The following is a 17,890-nucleotide window of genomic DNA, read 5'->3' on the forward strand; positions in this document are numbered from 1 at the left end:
ATAAATTGCATCAAGTTGGTGATCAACAGTTCTAAAATACAATGAAATCATGAACTATTTAAAAATTACTTACACGAGCTTGTAAACCTTGAACTTCTACAAAGTGAGCTTTCTCCAAATCTTCTATTTTTTTCCTTTCAGCTTCCTGTCTCTTGATAAACTCAAGTTCTCTTAGGGAAAAATACATTTGCTGGTTAGAACAAATTATAAGCTGAAACAGGTATTGAAACAATTTGTTGGGGCAGTACACGTTAGAATGTACTTTCTTACACAACTGCTATGTTGATAAGAGATTTCCTACTAATCTGATAATAATTACCATGCAGAGGCAAGAGGGAGGGAAGTGTGGAGCAGATACTTTCATATTAAAATGAATACACTGAAACTACATTGTTAAAAAGATTAATCTGAATTGTCTTGTTCACTTTATGAGATTAATTTGAATTGCCTCTTGCTTGCCTTAAGAAAACCTGTCAATCACCACAGTGGACATGTTGAAGCCAAATCAATGCATTTTATTCAAAGTGTAAAATTTTATTTATTGTGGGTTAAAGTCTAACCCACAATGTAGGTTAAAGTCTATTATGCAAGCGCTCCTTAGTGAATACAGTTGCAATATTTGTTAGTGGACTAGGCATTAAATTCTCTTTCATTTTATGATGGCTTGTTTTATCTCTTAAGGTACAGGTTCAGATACTACAACTATGATGACTATTTATCTACCGCTTTGGAAAGTTATGTGACTTAAACTTAATTGGTGCTATACTTTATTCATGCATTTACAACTTTAATCAAATGTGTCAATATATTTTCTGGAATATATATATTTTAAGCATTGTGACTGGACACTGAATCTTCAAAAACAATTATATGACTCTTCTGTTTTTCAAGGTTGATTTACAGTTCATGAGCAATGCTCTTAATGCTTATAAATAGCTCCATATTTAACAGAAGCAAAGTTAAAACGGGGTTAATATTGCATGACTTTCTATGGTATTTCAAAAGGGAAGAAGCAAAATAATTTATACATTCTCTAACGCACTATTTCTCAAACTTTTGATAACTGAGATATAGTTTTTACCCTCCTGGATTAAAACTGGAGGCACATTTTATTATAAACTTTAAAAAAACCCAACTTCTATCAGCTTGCAGAACCACAGACAGAGAGGGGAGAATCGGAGTCCCACTCCGATGAGCCCTGAGTGGCGGATGCGGCCAACTTGGAAGTTTAATTTTTCAGGGCACATTTCAGCTCCTCTTGCAACACACCAGAATGCCCTGTCACACAATCTGGGAAACAGTGGTATAACTAAAATCATGGCTTGTTGCTTACTTTTGCTGAAAGTCCTTAATCAGTTTCTTGGCTTTGTTGTATTTCTTCTCCAGGGCTTGATACTGGCTTTGCGTCTCCTTCAGATGTTCGTTGACTGTGTGACACAGGGTTTGTGCCTCAATCCAGTAGCTCTCAAGTTTCATCATCCTGTCTTTGTTCTCCTCAATGTTCTGCTGCAGCTGGTTCTTCTCTAGTTCCCACCTCACTTTTTCATTCTCAGCAGCCTGTAACTGGACAGAGTACAGAAGCTCTTACATTCAAAACTGGTAGGAAATATTGTGGGTGGGGAATAGCAGCACATTATTCTTGTTATTTGCATGTATTACTGATGTTCAGAGCAGTCGTAATTTAAAGCACTAAAGAACATTCTGTTCCATGAACCCTTTCTCATGAGCAGTGAGAAAGAGCAAGAGCATTAGCAGGGAGGGAGCCTTAAAAAGCCTACCTCCCCACAGATGGTCATGGGTTCCCTCTCTGGCGGACGGAGTGCCCGCCCAGACAATTACTGGCTGCTGCAGGTAGCTTGGGGGTTTGGGGTGCCGAGATGCACTGTCCCCTACCGGAGGTCCCATAATACACCGCGTAAGTGCATGGTGCATGATGGGGACCCCCTTTTCCTCCCCAGAGCAGGCTGGGATCCCCGCAGTCCAAGGCTGGCAAACGATAAGAGAAACTACAGGTGGCTTACCTGTAACTTTGGTTCTTCTGGTGGTCATCTGTCCTTTTACACAAATGGGCTATGCACCTGTGCAGAGACCTTGTCGGAACCTAAGAAGCTCAATTCTCCTGCTTTGGGCGGGAACCCTGCCCCCTAGCCGCTGTATGCGGCTGTGCTACTCCTCATCCCCTCGGTCATAGAGTCCAGCTTCAGTAGACCCCACGGGGAAGATGGGAGGGTGTGTAAAAGGACAGATGACCACTAGAAGAACCAAAGTTACAGGTAAGCAACCTGTAGTTCTTCAACGTGGTCTCTGTCTTTTACACAAATGGGTGCACAACAAGCTAGCACCAAGGAGGGAAGAAACAAAAGCAATATATAATCTGTCAAAAGTATTTATTTCAGAAACAAGTACATCAACTGAAAATGGACTTCAGGACACTCCTGCCAAATACAAACATCATTCCGTGCCCTGGCATCAATAGCTTAACGATGGATAAATGAATGGGGTGAAGCCTAGGTAGCCACCTGACAGACAGCGTCCAATGGGACCATACGATCAAAGGAGACAGAGGCCATTACAGACCTAACTGAGTGCACCTTAATGGTTGCAGGCAACTGTTTATGAGCCAATTGATAGCAAAGCTCAAGTGGAAGCCAGCATGGTGAAGTGGCTAGTGCTGGACTAGGACCGGGGAGACCCAAGTTCAAATCCCCATTCAGCCTTGAAAACTAGCTGGGTGACTCTGGGCCAGTCACTTCTCTCTCAGCCTAACCTACTTCACAGGGCTGCTGTGAGGAGAAACCTAAGTATGTAGTACACCACTCTGGGCTCCTTGGAGGAAGAGCGAGATATAAAATGTAATAATAATAATAAATAACAATAATAATTGTTGAGACTATCCATTTAGACATGGATTGGGCAGACACTTGGAGGCCTTTACGTGGCCCATCAGAAAGAACAAACAGGGAAGGGTTTTTTCTCCATTCAGCTGACCTCTGAACACAGAAGAATAAAGCCCTTCAAACGATGCAAACTTCGCTCTGCATCTGAGGAAGGGTTCTGGAAAAACACAGGTAAAGTGAGTGGTGACGAACAGTAAAACATTGAGACCACTTTAGGAAGAAATTGGACATCTGGCCTGAGCACAACCTTGTTCTTGTGGAACTGAAGATATGGTTGATCAACCCTCAAGGCCCACAACTCATGCACCCTCCTAGCGGAGGTAAAGGCCACCAGAAAGGTAACCTTCCAGGTCAGGAGATGGGCTCAATGGAAACTATAGGCTCAAAGGGCGGCTGTAGCAAACCAGCCAAAACCACAGACTGATCCCAGGCTGGTGATATGACAGGATTGTCCAGAAAAACACGGGACAAACCCTTCAGGAAACTCTTAACTACCAGGTCTTTAAACCACGAAGCCCAGGTCGTCGTGGAATGTACCACAATGGCAGCCAAATGTACCTTAAGGGACGGAAGCTTTAAACCAGACTCCTTAAGGGACAGTAGATATGTACATATATCCTGTACAGAAGGATTAAACACATTAAACTCATGCAAGGAATCAAACGAACAAAAATAAGTCCACTTGTGATCATAGGAGTTCCGCATGGACTGCCTTCTGGCTGCGACCAAAACTTCCTTAAGTCTCAGTGGGAAGTTGGCAAGACCTTCCAGGCCGTCAGATGAATGGGCTGAACACCTGGGTGGAGCACCCGTTCCCCCACCCGTGACAGCAGGTCTGGATTGGGTGGGAAGGCCCACCCAATCTACTGACACCTGCCTCACGGCCCGAAACCAGGGCCTCCTGGGCCACCATGGGGCTATCAGGATGGCCCTAGCCTGATCCACCCTGTTTGTGCAACACCTTTGGAATGAGAGGAAATGGGGGAAACACGTACAGTAGAGGGCCCGTCCAAGATAGGATAAGGGCATCGCCTAGAGAGCCCTCCCCTCCCCTGGAGCAATAGAGGGCACATTGAGCATTGTCATTGTCCTGGGAAGCAAAAAGGTCCCGAGTCAGGACTCCTCATTTTACAAATATGTCCTTGAGAACACGTTGGTCCAAGGTCCACTCGTAGGAGACCACCGTCATCCTGCTAAAGGTGTCCTCCTGGACATTCAGGGAACCTTGTATATAGACCGCATGAGGTGACACCGCATGTGCCAAAGGTCCAGAGACAGGAACAGAAGGCTCCTCGAAGATGTTTGGATTGTCACTAAGCAACCCACAATCATGGGCAAGAACCCTTTGAGAGCACTGAATATGGCCAATAACTCCAAATAGTTGATGTGCTGGGTACTCTCCCTGGGGGACCAATGTCAGCTCAGGCAAAATCCTTCCAGATGCGCCCCCAACCGAGTTCCAACATGTCGGTCGTAATCACCCACTGGAATCGGGGAGGCATCAAGGAGAGGCAGGGCTGTAATCATGGGTGACTTCAATTACCCATACATAGACTGGGTAAATTCACAGTCAGGTAATGACAGAGAGGTCACATTTCTCGACATGCTGAATGACTGTGCCCTAGAACAGTCGGTCCTGGAAGCAACCAGAGAGAAGGCAACCTTGGACTTAATCCTGATTGCCACCTAGGACCTGGTGCGTGATGTCAGTGTCATTGACCCTTTAGGGAACAGTGACCATATTGTGATCAAATTCAGCATACATGAGGGGGAGAATCACCAAGGAAGTCTAATACAGACATTTTGAATTTCAGAAGAGGAAACTTCTCCAAAATGAAGAGTATGGTGAAAAGAAAACTGAAAGGGAAAATCAGGAGAGTCACTTCGCTCCAGAATGCATGGAGTTTACTCAAAACCACAATACTCGAAGCCCAGTTAAATTGTATACCCAAAAGGAGGAAAGGTACCAATAAGTCCAGGAGGATGCCAGCGTGGCTAACAGGTACAGTCAAGGAAGCCAGAAAAGGGAAGAAGATTTCCTTCCAAAATTGGAAGGCCTGTCCAAATGAAGAGAACAGAAAGGAACACAAACTCTGGCAAAAGAAATGCACGGTGACAATAAGGGAGGCAAAGAGAGAGTTTGAGGAACATTTAGCTACAAGTATCAAGGGGAATAACAAAAACTTCTTTAAATACATCAGAAGCAGGAAACCTGCCAGAGAGGCAGTTGGACCATTAGACAATGATGGAGTGAAAGGGATTATTAAGGAGGTTATGGAGGTTGCAGAGAAGCTAAATGAGTTCTTTGCGTCCGTCTTCATGGCAGAGGATAATGAACATACACCTGTTCCTGAACCAGGCTTTTCAGGAATGGAGGCTAAAGAACTGAGTCAGATAGAAGTGACAAGAGATGATGTTCTAAATTGCCTGGAAAAACTAAAAACTAACAAATCACCAGGGCCAGATGGCATCCATCCAAGAGTCCTCAAAGAACTCAAATGTGAATTTGCCGACCTCTTTGCTAAAATATCTAACTTATCCCTGCAATCAGTCTCTGTACTGGAGGACTGTAAAGTAGCAAATATAACACCGATTTTGAAAAAGGGATCCAGTTGTGATCCAGGAAATTACAGGCCGGTTAGCTTAACGTGCTTTCCAGGCAAATTGATAGAAAGCATCCTCAAGGATAAAAATGTAAAGCACATAGAAGAACAGGCTCTGCTGGGAGAGAACCAGCATGGCTTCTGCAAAGGTAAATCTTGCCGCACATACCTTTTGGAGTTCTTTGAGTTTTAACTATGCACTGGTCTATGACCGCAATAAAGGACTGACTGACTGAGTGTCAACAAATGTGTGGATGAAGGTGATCCAGTTGACATAGTATACCTGAACTTCCAAACAGCTTTTGACAAAGTTCCTCATCAAAGACTCCTGAGGAAACTTAGCAGTTAGGGGATAAGGGGACAAGGACATGTGTGGATTGCTAACTGGTTGAAAGACAGGAAACAGAGGATAGGTATAAATGGAGAGTTTTCACAATGGAAGGAAGTAAGAAGTGGGGTCCCCAGGGATCTCTATTTGGGACCAGTGCTTTTTAATTTATTCATAAATGATCTAGACGTAGGGGTAAGCAGAGAGTTGGCCCAATTTGCAGATGATACCAAACTCTTTTGGGTAGTGAAATCCAAAACGGATTGTGAGGAGTTTCAAAAGAATCTCTCCAAACTGAGTGAGTGGATGACAAAATGGCAAATGCGGTTCAGTGTTGACAAATGTAAAGTGATGCACATTGGAATGAAAACCCCCAACTTCAAGTATATGCTGATGGGATCTGAGCTGTCGGTGACTGACCAGGAGAGGGATCTTGGGATCGTGGTGGACAGCTCATTGAAAGTGTCAACGCAATGTGCAACAGCTGTGAAAAAGGCCCCAAACCCTCCTGGCCCTGCAATCAAGGTCCCCTCGAGCATTGGTTGGTGAAAATTAGCAGCCGTGTGTGTTTGTGTGTGTGTGTGTGTGTGTGTGTGGAATTCCTGCCTGCTAGCAACCCAGGCAGGCGCAACTCAAGCCAGAAAAAAGGCGATGTGTGTGTGTTGGGCTTGCTACCACGTCAGCGCTTCTATTCAACCCTCCTCCAGTAGCACAATGCCTTACACAGAACACCCCTGCCCCAATGAAGGTTCAAATTCCCCCACCCCACGATACCACTCCACGATACCACCCAGCGCTCCGCTGCCCTTCACCAAAGATCCTCTCGCTGCCAGCGACTCAGCTGCTGCTCCACATCCTTGGATGGGGGGGTGGGTTAAAAGGCTCCCCAGCTGCTGGCTGCACGGCCGCCTCGCCATTCCTGAGCGGCTACCCTGCTGTTCCGGGCTCCCCTGGTTCTCCAGGAGGGAAGGCCCCTCCTGATCACCCCCTGGCTGCAGTTGAACCCGCTGCCAGCCTACTCATGTGGCCGACCGGCCCACTTGCTGCTCCGGGAGGTGGCCAGCCAATGTGGCCAGTCAGCTCCCTTGCCGCCCCAAGGAGGGGAGGAAAGCTCCCGTTCCCCTGCTGCCTCGTGAGTTAAAGAACCCAAGCATGTTGTCTGAGTGCCATGGACGTGGCCATCAGTTTGGCTGTGCACTCCGAGTGCCTAGCTGAGTTGAGCTCCTGTTTGGCTACCTGAATAGCCTCACGGAAGAATGCCTTAGCCAGATCCTGCTTGTCCTGCGGCAGGAGGTCCAAAAATGGGCCCACTTTTCCCCACAGGAAGTGGTTATAGCGGGCGTTATAGGCCTGATATTTGGCCACCCTTAAGTGGACAGCTGAGGCCGAGTAAAGCCTTCTCCCAAAGCAGTTCAATTTCCTACCCACCTTGTCACTTGGTGCCAACTGGCTGTGACCCCTGGTCCTTTGCAGAGACGCCTCTACAACGATCGAATTAGGGGTGGGATGATTCTTTAGGAAGGCCGTATCATCCTGTAGTTGCACCCTATAAAAATTCTCCAAGCACCTATTAGGCTGAGAAAGAGTAGCTGGCTTTTTCCAATGACCCCGCATGACCCCCAACAATGCCTAGTTGAGGAGTAAAGCGGCCGGTACCTTGCCTCTGTATCGATAATGCTGAACAAATGGGTCTAGTTCTCCTTTCTGTTGCATCCAGATGCTCACATCTAGGGCTGAAGCCATGAGTGCCACATATGTAGTATACTGTTTAAGGTCCTCCAACGGGGAAACGGGCTTTGAGTCCGACTGTATGTTGAGTGGGGACAAACCTCGGGAAACACCGTCAGATTCCTGAGAACTAGCATCACTCTCATAGTCCGACTCGGGAGGAGCCAAAAAGAGTCCTGGGCCAAGGGTGTTGAACCCATAGGGGAGCCCAGTTTGCTTTCTGGGTCGTCTGGTACCGAAGTGAGAAGTTCTGCTGGCAGTTCCTGGAGAGGCAAAGCAGCCTGTTGTAGCACGGGTGCTGAAGAGGGCGGGTCGCGTTGCTCTGTTCAATCCCAAGGGGTGCGTTGCGGTGAGTGGGAGCGCGGCCTCCCTTCCGAGTGCTAGGGTGGCTCATGTCAACCCCGCACATCTCCAGGGTTGCTATATGTGGGACCTTCCAGGTAACAAGGGCCATATCAGGGCCTAATGTAGTCTGAATAGTCCGATCGATAGTCCATTTGATATTGACCACACGACCCAGAGTCCCGGCACCAAGCACCATAAGGCGGCTCCACCTCACCCAAGGGAGAACGGCGCTCTGACACACGGTACCAATCTGAATATGTGGGTTCACGACGGTCCCAGGCCCGATCATGTCTGTAATCAGAGGAGTGCTCTTCTGAGTCCCAACGGGCACCTAAGACGGATGTGCTCCTGGAGCCTCCAAGGGAGTGAATGACGCCTAGATAGCCACGATGCATCTTCCGCAGGCTTGGCAAGGGAATAGGCCTCTTCTTCCATGGAAGCATACCCAGGCTCGTCCGACGCCACCGAGTGTTCTCTACCCAAGTGAGCCCGATTAGGTGCCAAGTCCAATGAGTTATCGGCCAAAGGCAAGCTAGGTCGAGCCGAAACAGATGACTTTGATATAGGATGATCCAAATCCACGTTGGGCTTCTTGGTCACTGGGGCCTCTGATGCAAGAACCAACGCGGCCCTCTTCTTCTTTGGTATAGGAGCAAGGTGTCAACCCACTGGGAAATCACAAGGCAACTTCAGCTTCTTCTTCCTCTTTGGTATCAACGCTGAGGGAACCGGGGAAGATTTCGGTACCACAGGCGTTGAATGCTTAGGGAGGTCTTCCGAGTGCACTGGCTCACTCGAAGCCGTCAAAGGATTAGCACTAGGAAGTGCCAAAACTGGTATGGGGGGCAGATTTTTGGCTTCCACAGGAGCAAGTACCGAACGCTCCGACTGCACTGATGAAGCCATTTTAATGGACCGCTTCAACGATAAGGCTTCCGAAGAACGGAGAGCCAGATCCCACAGGGCTGCATGCAAGCGAGAAGCCCTATTTTTGCGAGCCTGCTTCGTAAACTTCTACAGTGAAGACAGGTCTCGACAACGTGGGACTCCCCCAAACACAGGAGACACTCGGTAGGAGTATCGGGGGGAAGGGATCTTAAATCCGCAACAAACACATTTTTTGAAGTTCGTCGTGCCCGGCATGGCCGGCCACCACGCTCCATCCTGGCCGGGATTGGAGCTCCGAAGAAGGGGGAAACCTGCAAAAAACAAAACATCAAGGAAAAAAACGCTACTATGCGAAATAAAATAAATAAATAAAATCGAAAAAGCGGGGAGAAAAGACAAGGGGGTAGATAGATCCTACTCGTTGTTGATCTGCAGACTCCACGATGCTTATTGAAGCATGGACGGTGAGAGACTGAGGGGATGAGGAGTGGCGCAGCTGCATATAGTGACTGGGGGCGGGGTTCCCGCCCAAAGCAGGAGAATTGAGCTTGTTAGGTCCCGACGAGGTCTCTGCGCAGGTGAATAGCCCATTTGTGTAAAAGACAGAGACCACGTCGAAGAACAGGGTTAGGAGAATGCTTGCTCTCCTAACCTCATTTTACAGGATGGCTGTGGAGGCGGGTTTGTTGCCGAGGTACCAGCAGGATTGGGCCCGCAGTACACATGGGCAGGCAAAACCAGGCTCAACTTCCTTAGCCCAGTTTTGCCTGCGTGTGTGAATAGCTAGTACGGTACCATGTGTCTTTAAAAAGGGGAGCAACACAAATACTTGCATTTTAAAGAGTTTTATCACAAGTGCCTAAACAGACTGAAAAATACTCATATGACAAAATGAAATTAACATTCTTGCATTTATGGTGCAACATAAATCTATACTCAGAGAGACTTTATGGCTATAGATGTAAAGTGATGTGTCAGAACAAATGGTCTGCATTTACTACTAGGTTATACATTTAAACATTCCAGTGTAAATAGTTTCATGAACTGGAACCAAAACTTGGTTCTAACGTTAAAGGTTTTTAATTATCAGTCATTTAATGGTGCTTCCACTATTTGCCTCTGAACAACTGGCCATAAGGGCTGCAAATATATTTAGATGTTATTAAAGTTGTGCATGCAACCAGAAATGCTGGTGGGACAAAGGGCCAGCAGGGAGGCAGGCTCCAGCGTGCCTCCCTGCACACAATCAGGTTTTTGTGTACAGGCTCTGCTGTTTGTGCAGCACATGAGCCGTGCCACAGTGAGCAGCAGTGCAGACAGCCAGAGGAGGAAGTCCTCTGGCATCCCTCAATGCACTGTGCCAGGAGCCCAGTGCATTGAGGGATTTTCCCTCAGCTGGGTGCTCTTGCTGCCTGGCTCTGTATGCTCAGGGTGCATGTAGCCTGAGCATACACACAACCTTGGACCTTAACACAGGTAAAAGCCCGGATAAAAAAACTCATCGGGGGAGGCAGTGCTGGGATCAGCTTTGATCCCGGCACTGCACACGAGCTGCCCTACCCAGGTAGGGCTGCTAATGTGCACAGCCTTGATATGTTACCAGGCTTATTATAAAGCAATCACTGGTCAGACAAGGTGGATATATTTTAGTTTTACTGAAACCAATGGGGTGGTCATCTATGCTGAGCATTACAGGCTTAACTTCCATTGAGTTCAAAGGGTCAAAAGGATAAACTACTTTTAAAATTCCAGGTGGGAAATATAGACGTGAAAAAATACAGCAAAGATTTCCATTTGCTGAATAGTTGTTGCCAAATGCAACAACCACTAAAAGTAATGAAATTTTTGGTAGAGTACCATCCACATGGATTTCTGTTGCTGAATCAAACCTTTCTCTGGCAAGAAGTAAGATTTATGGGTTTTTAAAATGAAGGAGAAGGAAAAGTCATAACGGAAAGATAAATTATTTTGGAATTTCCTTTTATACTTATCTCTGCAGGCCAATTTCACAAATATCAATGAGGGAATAAACATTATGCTTTCCATGCTGAGTTTAAAACACTACTAATATATATATATACACATACACACACACACACACACACACACACACAAAACCTCTCTTAGTTCAGGCAAGGGATATGCACTGAAAGGATTTTATTTCAACCATTACATTATCAAAATATGACAAAAAGACGTCTCAGAGGTTATGAGCCAGAGAGAGACTGATTAATATAATAAACACAAATCTTATTTCATAAAAGAGCAAGCAGCATTTTTAAGAATCAATTTTGAGTTACCTGCCTCTTGCTTTATTATTGGAATAAGAAAAATAATACCTTGTGCTTCTCAGAACTCAGACAGCATGCAGCAATTTCTCCTAAATGCTTTGCTATTGCCTTTCAAATATGTGGAAAGGGAGTTAAAAATTAGTATGTAACTGCAGCTATTTTTTTTTTTTGTAATAGCAGTCTTCCTGATCCAACTGAGGCTTGGCTAAACTATTTATACCAAGACAAGCACTGAGTGCTTTTCCTCATCATGTTTTCTCAATAACTTACTTTTCTTTGCCTTCTTTGGATGCAGCCTACAGCAGATTGAAATAAAAACATCACCATATAGTAGCCAGTAATAATCCTTACCTTTGTTTTCAGCTTCTGAATCTCAGCTTCTGTAACTGCATGTTTGATCTGCAACTGAAAAATGGAAATCACAAAGCAAACAAGTGAGCTGTGAGTGCCCGTGCTCCAATATTTTTGTAAGACACTTCTACGCTGCCACCTGAATACAGCAGAAGGCCCATAGGAGTGCTGCAGTGCAGTAGACTGTAAATTAAAATATCTAGCTTGGAAAATGACTCAGTCTATGCAAGTTAATTAAAGAAAGTATTGCTGGCTAGCCTCTCAGAATATCAGATTAGGATAACTACCCTGCCTGGACAAGCCAAAGGTCTGGAAGGAGCAAGAAATGGTAATAGTCATACTCAGTCTAGTAGCTAGCCTGGATTTGAATGTCCCAGTGCACACTAATATCCTTAGAAAGCCTCAAAGCATGGATTAAGCAGGCATGTCACAAAGGGCACCGGCCACAGTGACAGGAGATTAAAGGCTCTAGTAGCAGGGACAAGATAACACACACACACACATTACAACCCACAACACATTACCTTTAACGAAGTCCAGAGATGCTCTTCTGCTTGCACAAAGGCTTGTGACACCTCTTGCACAAGCAGAATCACACAAACTGCTATTGAACTCTTGCACAATTGTGTGAGCATTTGTGGCGCAGCACTAGCACCTATTTTCCTTAAGAATTCTTGGGCCCCTCCCTGTGTGCACATGCATACACACGCACTCCATGTGCAATCACTCCCTATCTTAAGGGGCTCACAGCCCATATTGTGTACATATCTTCTCATGCATGCTGTTTCCCGTCTACACAATACATATATCCATTTGGTTTTTGCACTATTAATGTACACAGAACATACTGTAATCCTTTCCACATTGAGAGACTAACTTGTCATGGGATCCCCTTAACAGTGCTCATGCCCCTGTTACTAGAAGAAAGGGAAAAGATCTTCACTTCACAAGTATAGAGGAAACTACTCTCCCTCCTTCCTGTTTGCTAATAAGGGCTACAGGTTTGTCTATGATCTTTCTGAATGATGAAAATAGGCTTCAACCACATTTCTGCAACAAAAATATCCTGTCTGCATATAGAAAGCACAAGCATAATAAGTTATAACTTAAAATCATTTTTCCTGCAACTGGTATCATTCAGCCCATTATTTTTCACTAAACCAAACGTGCCACAGAAGCGTGAGACTCAAAGGCCTAGTTCACATGGATGGCATTGTGGTGGCTGTCTGAAATCTACCATGTACTGATCCATTTATGAGTGTTGTATTTGGCAATTTGCACCACACACACAACTTTCAAATTCCTGTTCACCACACAGCTTCCTCTTCTTCAGCACCTAAGAGCAAATCGCCCAAGAAAATTGTTCGCAGCACCATGGTGAATGAAGTTATGAACTGGGCTGCAGCACACAAATAACTTCTAGCCCCATCTAATTACCTTTTAAAAACAATTCTACAGGCTACAGAACTGTATTTAGAGTGTTCACTAAATAATGTAAAACAAACAAACAAAAGATCAAACAGTTTTTAGCAAATTACAATCTGCTCAGATACAGATGGTTTTATCAGTTTCTTCTATGTGACTAAAACAGGGTATCCTGTTATGAATATAAATAGTGAAGATACTGATGTTTCAGTCAGATAATTGGGTCACAACATGGCTCAGCAGCAACCACTGATGGAGGAGTTCAAACAAGACCCTCTAAGTGATATGCAAAAATGCATCCTGTAATACTATACAGGCTTTGTTTGAACAAGATAAAATTGTTTTGCAACACAGAAGTGTGTTTCTGTACATTCCCAACTGAAGTAAAAATATAGCACCCAAAGACTGCCAAAAGCTGACTTGCGCTACAATCCTAAACATATTTTGCTTGAGAACAAGCCTCACTGCACGCAATGAGACTTACATCTGAGTAAACATGCATAGGACTGCATTGTAATGCCCCAGGAACCCTTTCAGAATCAGAGATGTCCTCCAGGAGGCTTTACAGACAGGGCTTCTACTCCAAATCTCCTTCGGGAGAGAGTATGTGCGTTCACACACCAGCCCAACTTACCCCGAAGTCCCTTTAAGACCCACTCCACACACAAATCGGGCTTTGTTTAGAGAATTCTAGTTTATCCCGGGGTATTTCCAGGTTTTTAAAAAGCTGGTCTTAAGCTACTTTTCCTGAAAATTCTGTAGCAAATAGGGAGAGACACTGACATAGAATCATTAGCATGATAAGAGGGACACTCTCTTTACAAATGCAGATGTAGCTCTTTAGTAATCTCCCCCCCCCCCGCCCACTCCACTGGCTAGAAGGAAAACATTGATGCCTACCATGTGAACTTGCCTCAAAAGCAAACCCAAGAGCAGAGGGGAGGGGCTGCTTCCCTCTATGCCGCGAGTGTACTTCGAAGTGGCTTCACTCAACATTTACCCTGCAGCATGAAGCCATGTGCGAATCACTCCCAGGCGGAGTGCAGGGGCTGGGGCAAATCAAGCAGTGCCCCCTTCTAGTTAATGTTAATGGCAGTAACAAGAGCGGGGGCCAGGCAGTCGCCCTGCTTGACCTGCCCATAGGACAGTCTTGTTTGGGATTCAGCCTGCCATCCAAGTATTTCTGCTGCTATCACATAACTCCAGTTGCTTAGGGTCAAAACAGGTTTACATAAAATTTCTTTGCTTTTCCAAGGGAAAGGGAAAGGAATCAATTGCCTGGCAGTTGGCTAAGAGCCCAACAGCTCTAGAACCACTTTTTATCAGTAGAGAGCAGTAGCTTTCAGTCCTCCTCAACTAGAAGGCAAGAATATAACATGGTCTGCAGGGATCCTGGAACAATCAGAGTGATCATAAAGGTAAGCAGCTGGGACAAGTACCTATTCCTTCTCCCTCACCTGCCCCTTTCCCTACTTTAAATGATTAGCCTTACTTGACCTGATTCCTAGCATGAAAAGAATAGGGGAAGCCTAGAAAATCAAGCAGCCAGGTCTGAGCGGAGGTGGTCCCTGTTCCTAAGCTTCCAGGAGAAAGAAGGAGCAAGTAATTGTCTAAGGTGTTACTACCAGAGTCAATAATAATGAGCCTCTCAACAGCCTGTTTCCCTCCATCCTGGCAGGCAACAGCTGGGTTCTCAAGATTTGGGTCTCAGTCTCCAAAATCAATTTATTTAAAAACTAGTATCTATTAAACTAGTATTTTATTTATTTAGAAACTAAAACTATTCCCTATAGTCAATATGGGAACAATGAAATACCAAACTACTCTAGTTTTTGGAAGAACATGCAGGGACTCAGGGCAATTCGCACAAAACAAATCTCCTCCTCAGATAACATTTCTAAGTAGAGAACACTGGGTAACTGGACTTTAGGGTTGTTCTCACAACATGGGTTACCCCGGGCAGCTCGTGTCATCTGGAGTGCCGGGAGCAGAGGGCTCCCAGCTCTCCAGTGGTGGGTAGCTCACCTTTTGCACCCAGGGTTTTACTGAGGTTAAATGAACCTGTAATTTGTTTTACCTCAGTAGGCGATCATGTGAACTATCGCTCACGGGTAACTGGGCTTCTCTGGCCCACCGTAATTTCTGGTAAGCCAAGATGAGTGAGTGGCCATGCAGAATGGCTGCTATATCTGAAGTAGCTGCTCCACTGTGTGGGTGCTGCATTCTGAGTCCTTGGAGGACTCAGAATGCGTTTCCCTTCTCCTGGCCACACACTGCCAATTGCCAGGGTCCGCCCTGGTTGCATATGAATGGGAGACTAGATGTGTGAGCACTGTAAGGTATTCCCCTTAGGGGATGGAGCCGCTCTGGGAAGAGCATCTTGGTTCCACGTTCCCTCTCTGGCATCTCCAAGATACGGGTGAGAGAGATTCCTGCCTGCAACCTTGGAGAAGCCGCTGCCAGTCTGGGTAGATAATACTGGGCTAGACATACCAAGGGTCTGACTCAGTATATGGCAGCTTCCTATGTTTCTGTGTCACCCAGGAGCACATGTGGGCAAGTGATCAGCAACTTTACTTGTCCCCTTTGGTTGTCTGCAGGGAGATAGATAGGAGTCTGCCTTCCTGCCCACCCACCCAGCCATGTTTTCATGTGGGATGTGTGTACATGCATCTATTTTTCAAAATTTGTGTACATATAGCAAAACAGACAGGTATGCACTTGTCACAGTTGACAGTGAACTGTTGCATACATGAAAGTGATGTCATGTTGGAAATCTGATTTGTGTGAAGTTGTAGCAGCTGCTAAGGTATTAGGTATGTCTGCAAACTGTTGTCAGTATGACATCACAGAGGAACCAACAGCACCTCACCGTCCTGACCTATTTCAGAATCTGAAACCATTGGCCCTAACTGGTCACATGCTTGTTTATCCAGTCAATGGAAATACTATCAGACATACCATACTGCAATATTCAGAGTGTGTGTGTGTGTGCGCGCGCGCAATTTTGTGATTTAGATTAGGGGACACAAAAAGAAAAGGGGGTGAGAGAAAGACTAATGTATAATCCAAATTTAAAATCTGAAATTAAATACACAGGTAATTAAACTATACAGAAGTCTTGCGGTTCATGGTAACCTTAATAGATGGGGATAATCCAGTAATGTTATGTTTTAACTGAAAAGGGAAGATAGGATGAAATTAATACTTGTAAATGCATCAGATTTATAACTAATCTTTTGGCTGCTCATACCAATTACTCCTGAGTAGTTCTGCTGAGCTAAATGTGGCCTGCTTAATAAGTGGTTTTTAGGAATAAGGATTATTTATAGACAACTGTCAAAACAACTGTGTTACTACTATAGCAATAGATGTTAAAAAGAATTGGCAGAAATGTATCTCACCTAACAGAAGCTGGAGTGCTTAAGCTATTTGCATATATTGATTATACAAGTCAATGGGAAACAATTAGATTACTTCAGAGAGAGGAAGCCAGATCAGTGAAGAATATGATGATGTGAGCTGATACCCTCTGAGTACCCATTCAAAGCTTTCCAACTTACCTCTTTGAATTTGTGAGCCAGTTTGCTGGTGTCCAGTTCTGTTGGGGAAAACATGTCATCGTTTTCAGGCAGCTCAAACACTTCAATGGCCATATCACCTCCTGGAAGGATGGGGCCCATGTCATCCTCATCTTCATCTGTAGCATATTCCCCTGTCTTAGAAGCACAGAATTAAAGCACTTCTAACATTCTCTTTTGTGAGTGTCAGGTACAGTGTTACTACATAAAGGGTTAAAACCAAAACCAAAAAACAATTTTGTATGGCAAGCAAGATGAGTAAGCATGAAAAGACAGCAGAGGCAGGAAACAAAAGAGAGAATATTTTAAGAAGTATGATTAGTAGATGCCAGTTCTAAGCCCTAAAGGTTCCAAAGAATTCTGAGAGAATTCTGATAGAGAAGACTACTGCAGCAGAAATGATAAATAAAATGACTCAAAGTAGGATCTTGTTTCAGGAGGGAATGTATTCCAGAGTAGAAAGATGATAACAGAAAGGACAACCTGGTAGCAACTGCAGATGAACCTCCCCACATGATCTCAGTGGGCAATAGCTCACAGTGAATAAGACATTCTCTTAAATACCCAGGGCCTAAGCTCTTTTGGGCTTTATAGATTATAACCAACACCTGGTATTTTATCCAGAAACCAATTGGTAACCAGTGTAGTTCTTTTAATACAGGAGTAATATGGTCTCTTTGAAATGACCCAAGAGACCAACCTGGCAGCTGCATTCCGAAATATGTACAAAAGCAGGCCCACATGCACTGCAGTAGTACAGTCTGGAGGTTGCCAGCAGATGTACCATTGTTCTGAGGTCATTTATCTCAGGAAATGGATGCAGCTGGTGTATCAGCTGAAGCAAATAAAAAGCACTTCTGGCCACTGCTTCAACCTGGGACACCAGGGAGAGGTTTGGATCCAGAAGCACTCCCAGATTGCGTACCTGTTCGTTCTGGAGAAGTGTGACCCCATCCAGAACTGGCAGATCAAAACAGTTTCCTGAGCTCCGACCCTACACAAAAAGTACCACCATCTTATTTGGGTTCAGTCTCAGTTTGCTATCCCTCATCCAGCCCATCACTGCCTACATGCAGGCATTTAGGGAGGTTATGCCTTCTCCTGATGACTCTAACAAGGAGAAATAGATTTGCGTGCCATCAGCATACTGATAATACCCTGCACCAAATCTCCTCATGTTCTCTCCCAGCGGTTTCATGTAGATGTTAAAAAGCACTGGAGACAGTATGGAGCCTTGGAGGACACCATATAAAAGTTCACATTTTGAAGAACAGTCTGCAAGTGACACCATCTGGAATCTGCCGGAGAGGTAGGATTGGAACCACTGCAAAGCTGTGCCTCCCACTCCCAACCCTCTCAGATGGTCCAGAAGAGTACTGTGGTCGATAATATTAAAAGCCGCAGAGAGATCCAAAAGGACCAAGAGTGCAGTTTGTCCATTCCCCATTGGAGA

General features: G+C 45.1%; 1 protein-coding gene across 22 annotated transcripts in view; it reads right to left on the reverse strand.

Moving 5' to 3' along the window:
- Nucleotides 1-17,890, reverse strand: part of PPP1R9A (protein phosphatase 1 regulatory subunit 9A) — a 266,633-nt gene that overhangs the window by 63,022 nt on the left and 185,721 nt on the right. For 15 of the 22 annotated variants that reach the window (XM_053266026.1, XM_053266021.1, XM_053266022.1 and 12 more), the window contains 5 exons: nucleotides 17,363-17,431; nucleotides 16,420-16,575; nucleotides 11,432-11,485; nucleotides 1,334-1,563; nucleotides 74-170 (listed from right to left, as the gene is read on the reverse strand). In XM_053266026.1, coding sequence (XP_053122001.1) covers nucleotides 74-170; nucleotides 1,334-1,563; nucleotides 11,432-11,485; nucleotides 16,420-16,575; nucleotides 17,363-17,431 — 606 coding nt within the window. The remainder of the gene's footprint in view (nucleotides 1-73; nucleotides 171-1,333; nucleotides 1,564-11,431; nucleotides 11,486-16,419; nucleotides 16,576-17,362; nucleotides 17,432-17,890) is intronic. The other 7 variants (XM_053266039.1, XM_053266037.1, XM_053266042.1 and 4 more) reach the window with 1 other exon arrangement.

Source organism: Hemicordylus capensis, chromosome 6, assembly GCF_027244095.1.
Source record: "Hemicordylus capensis ecotype Gifberg chromosome 6, rHemCap1.1.pri, whole genome shotgun sequence".
Classification (NCBI taxonomy): Eukaryota; Metazoa; Chordata; class Lepidosauria; order Squamata; family Cordylidae; genus Hemicordylus; species Hemicordylus capensis.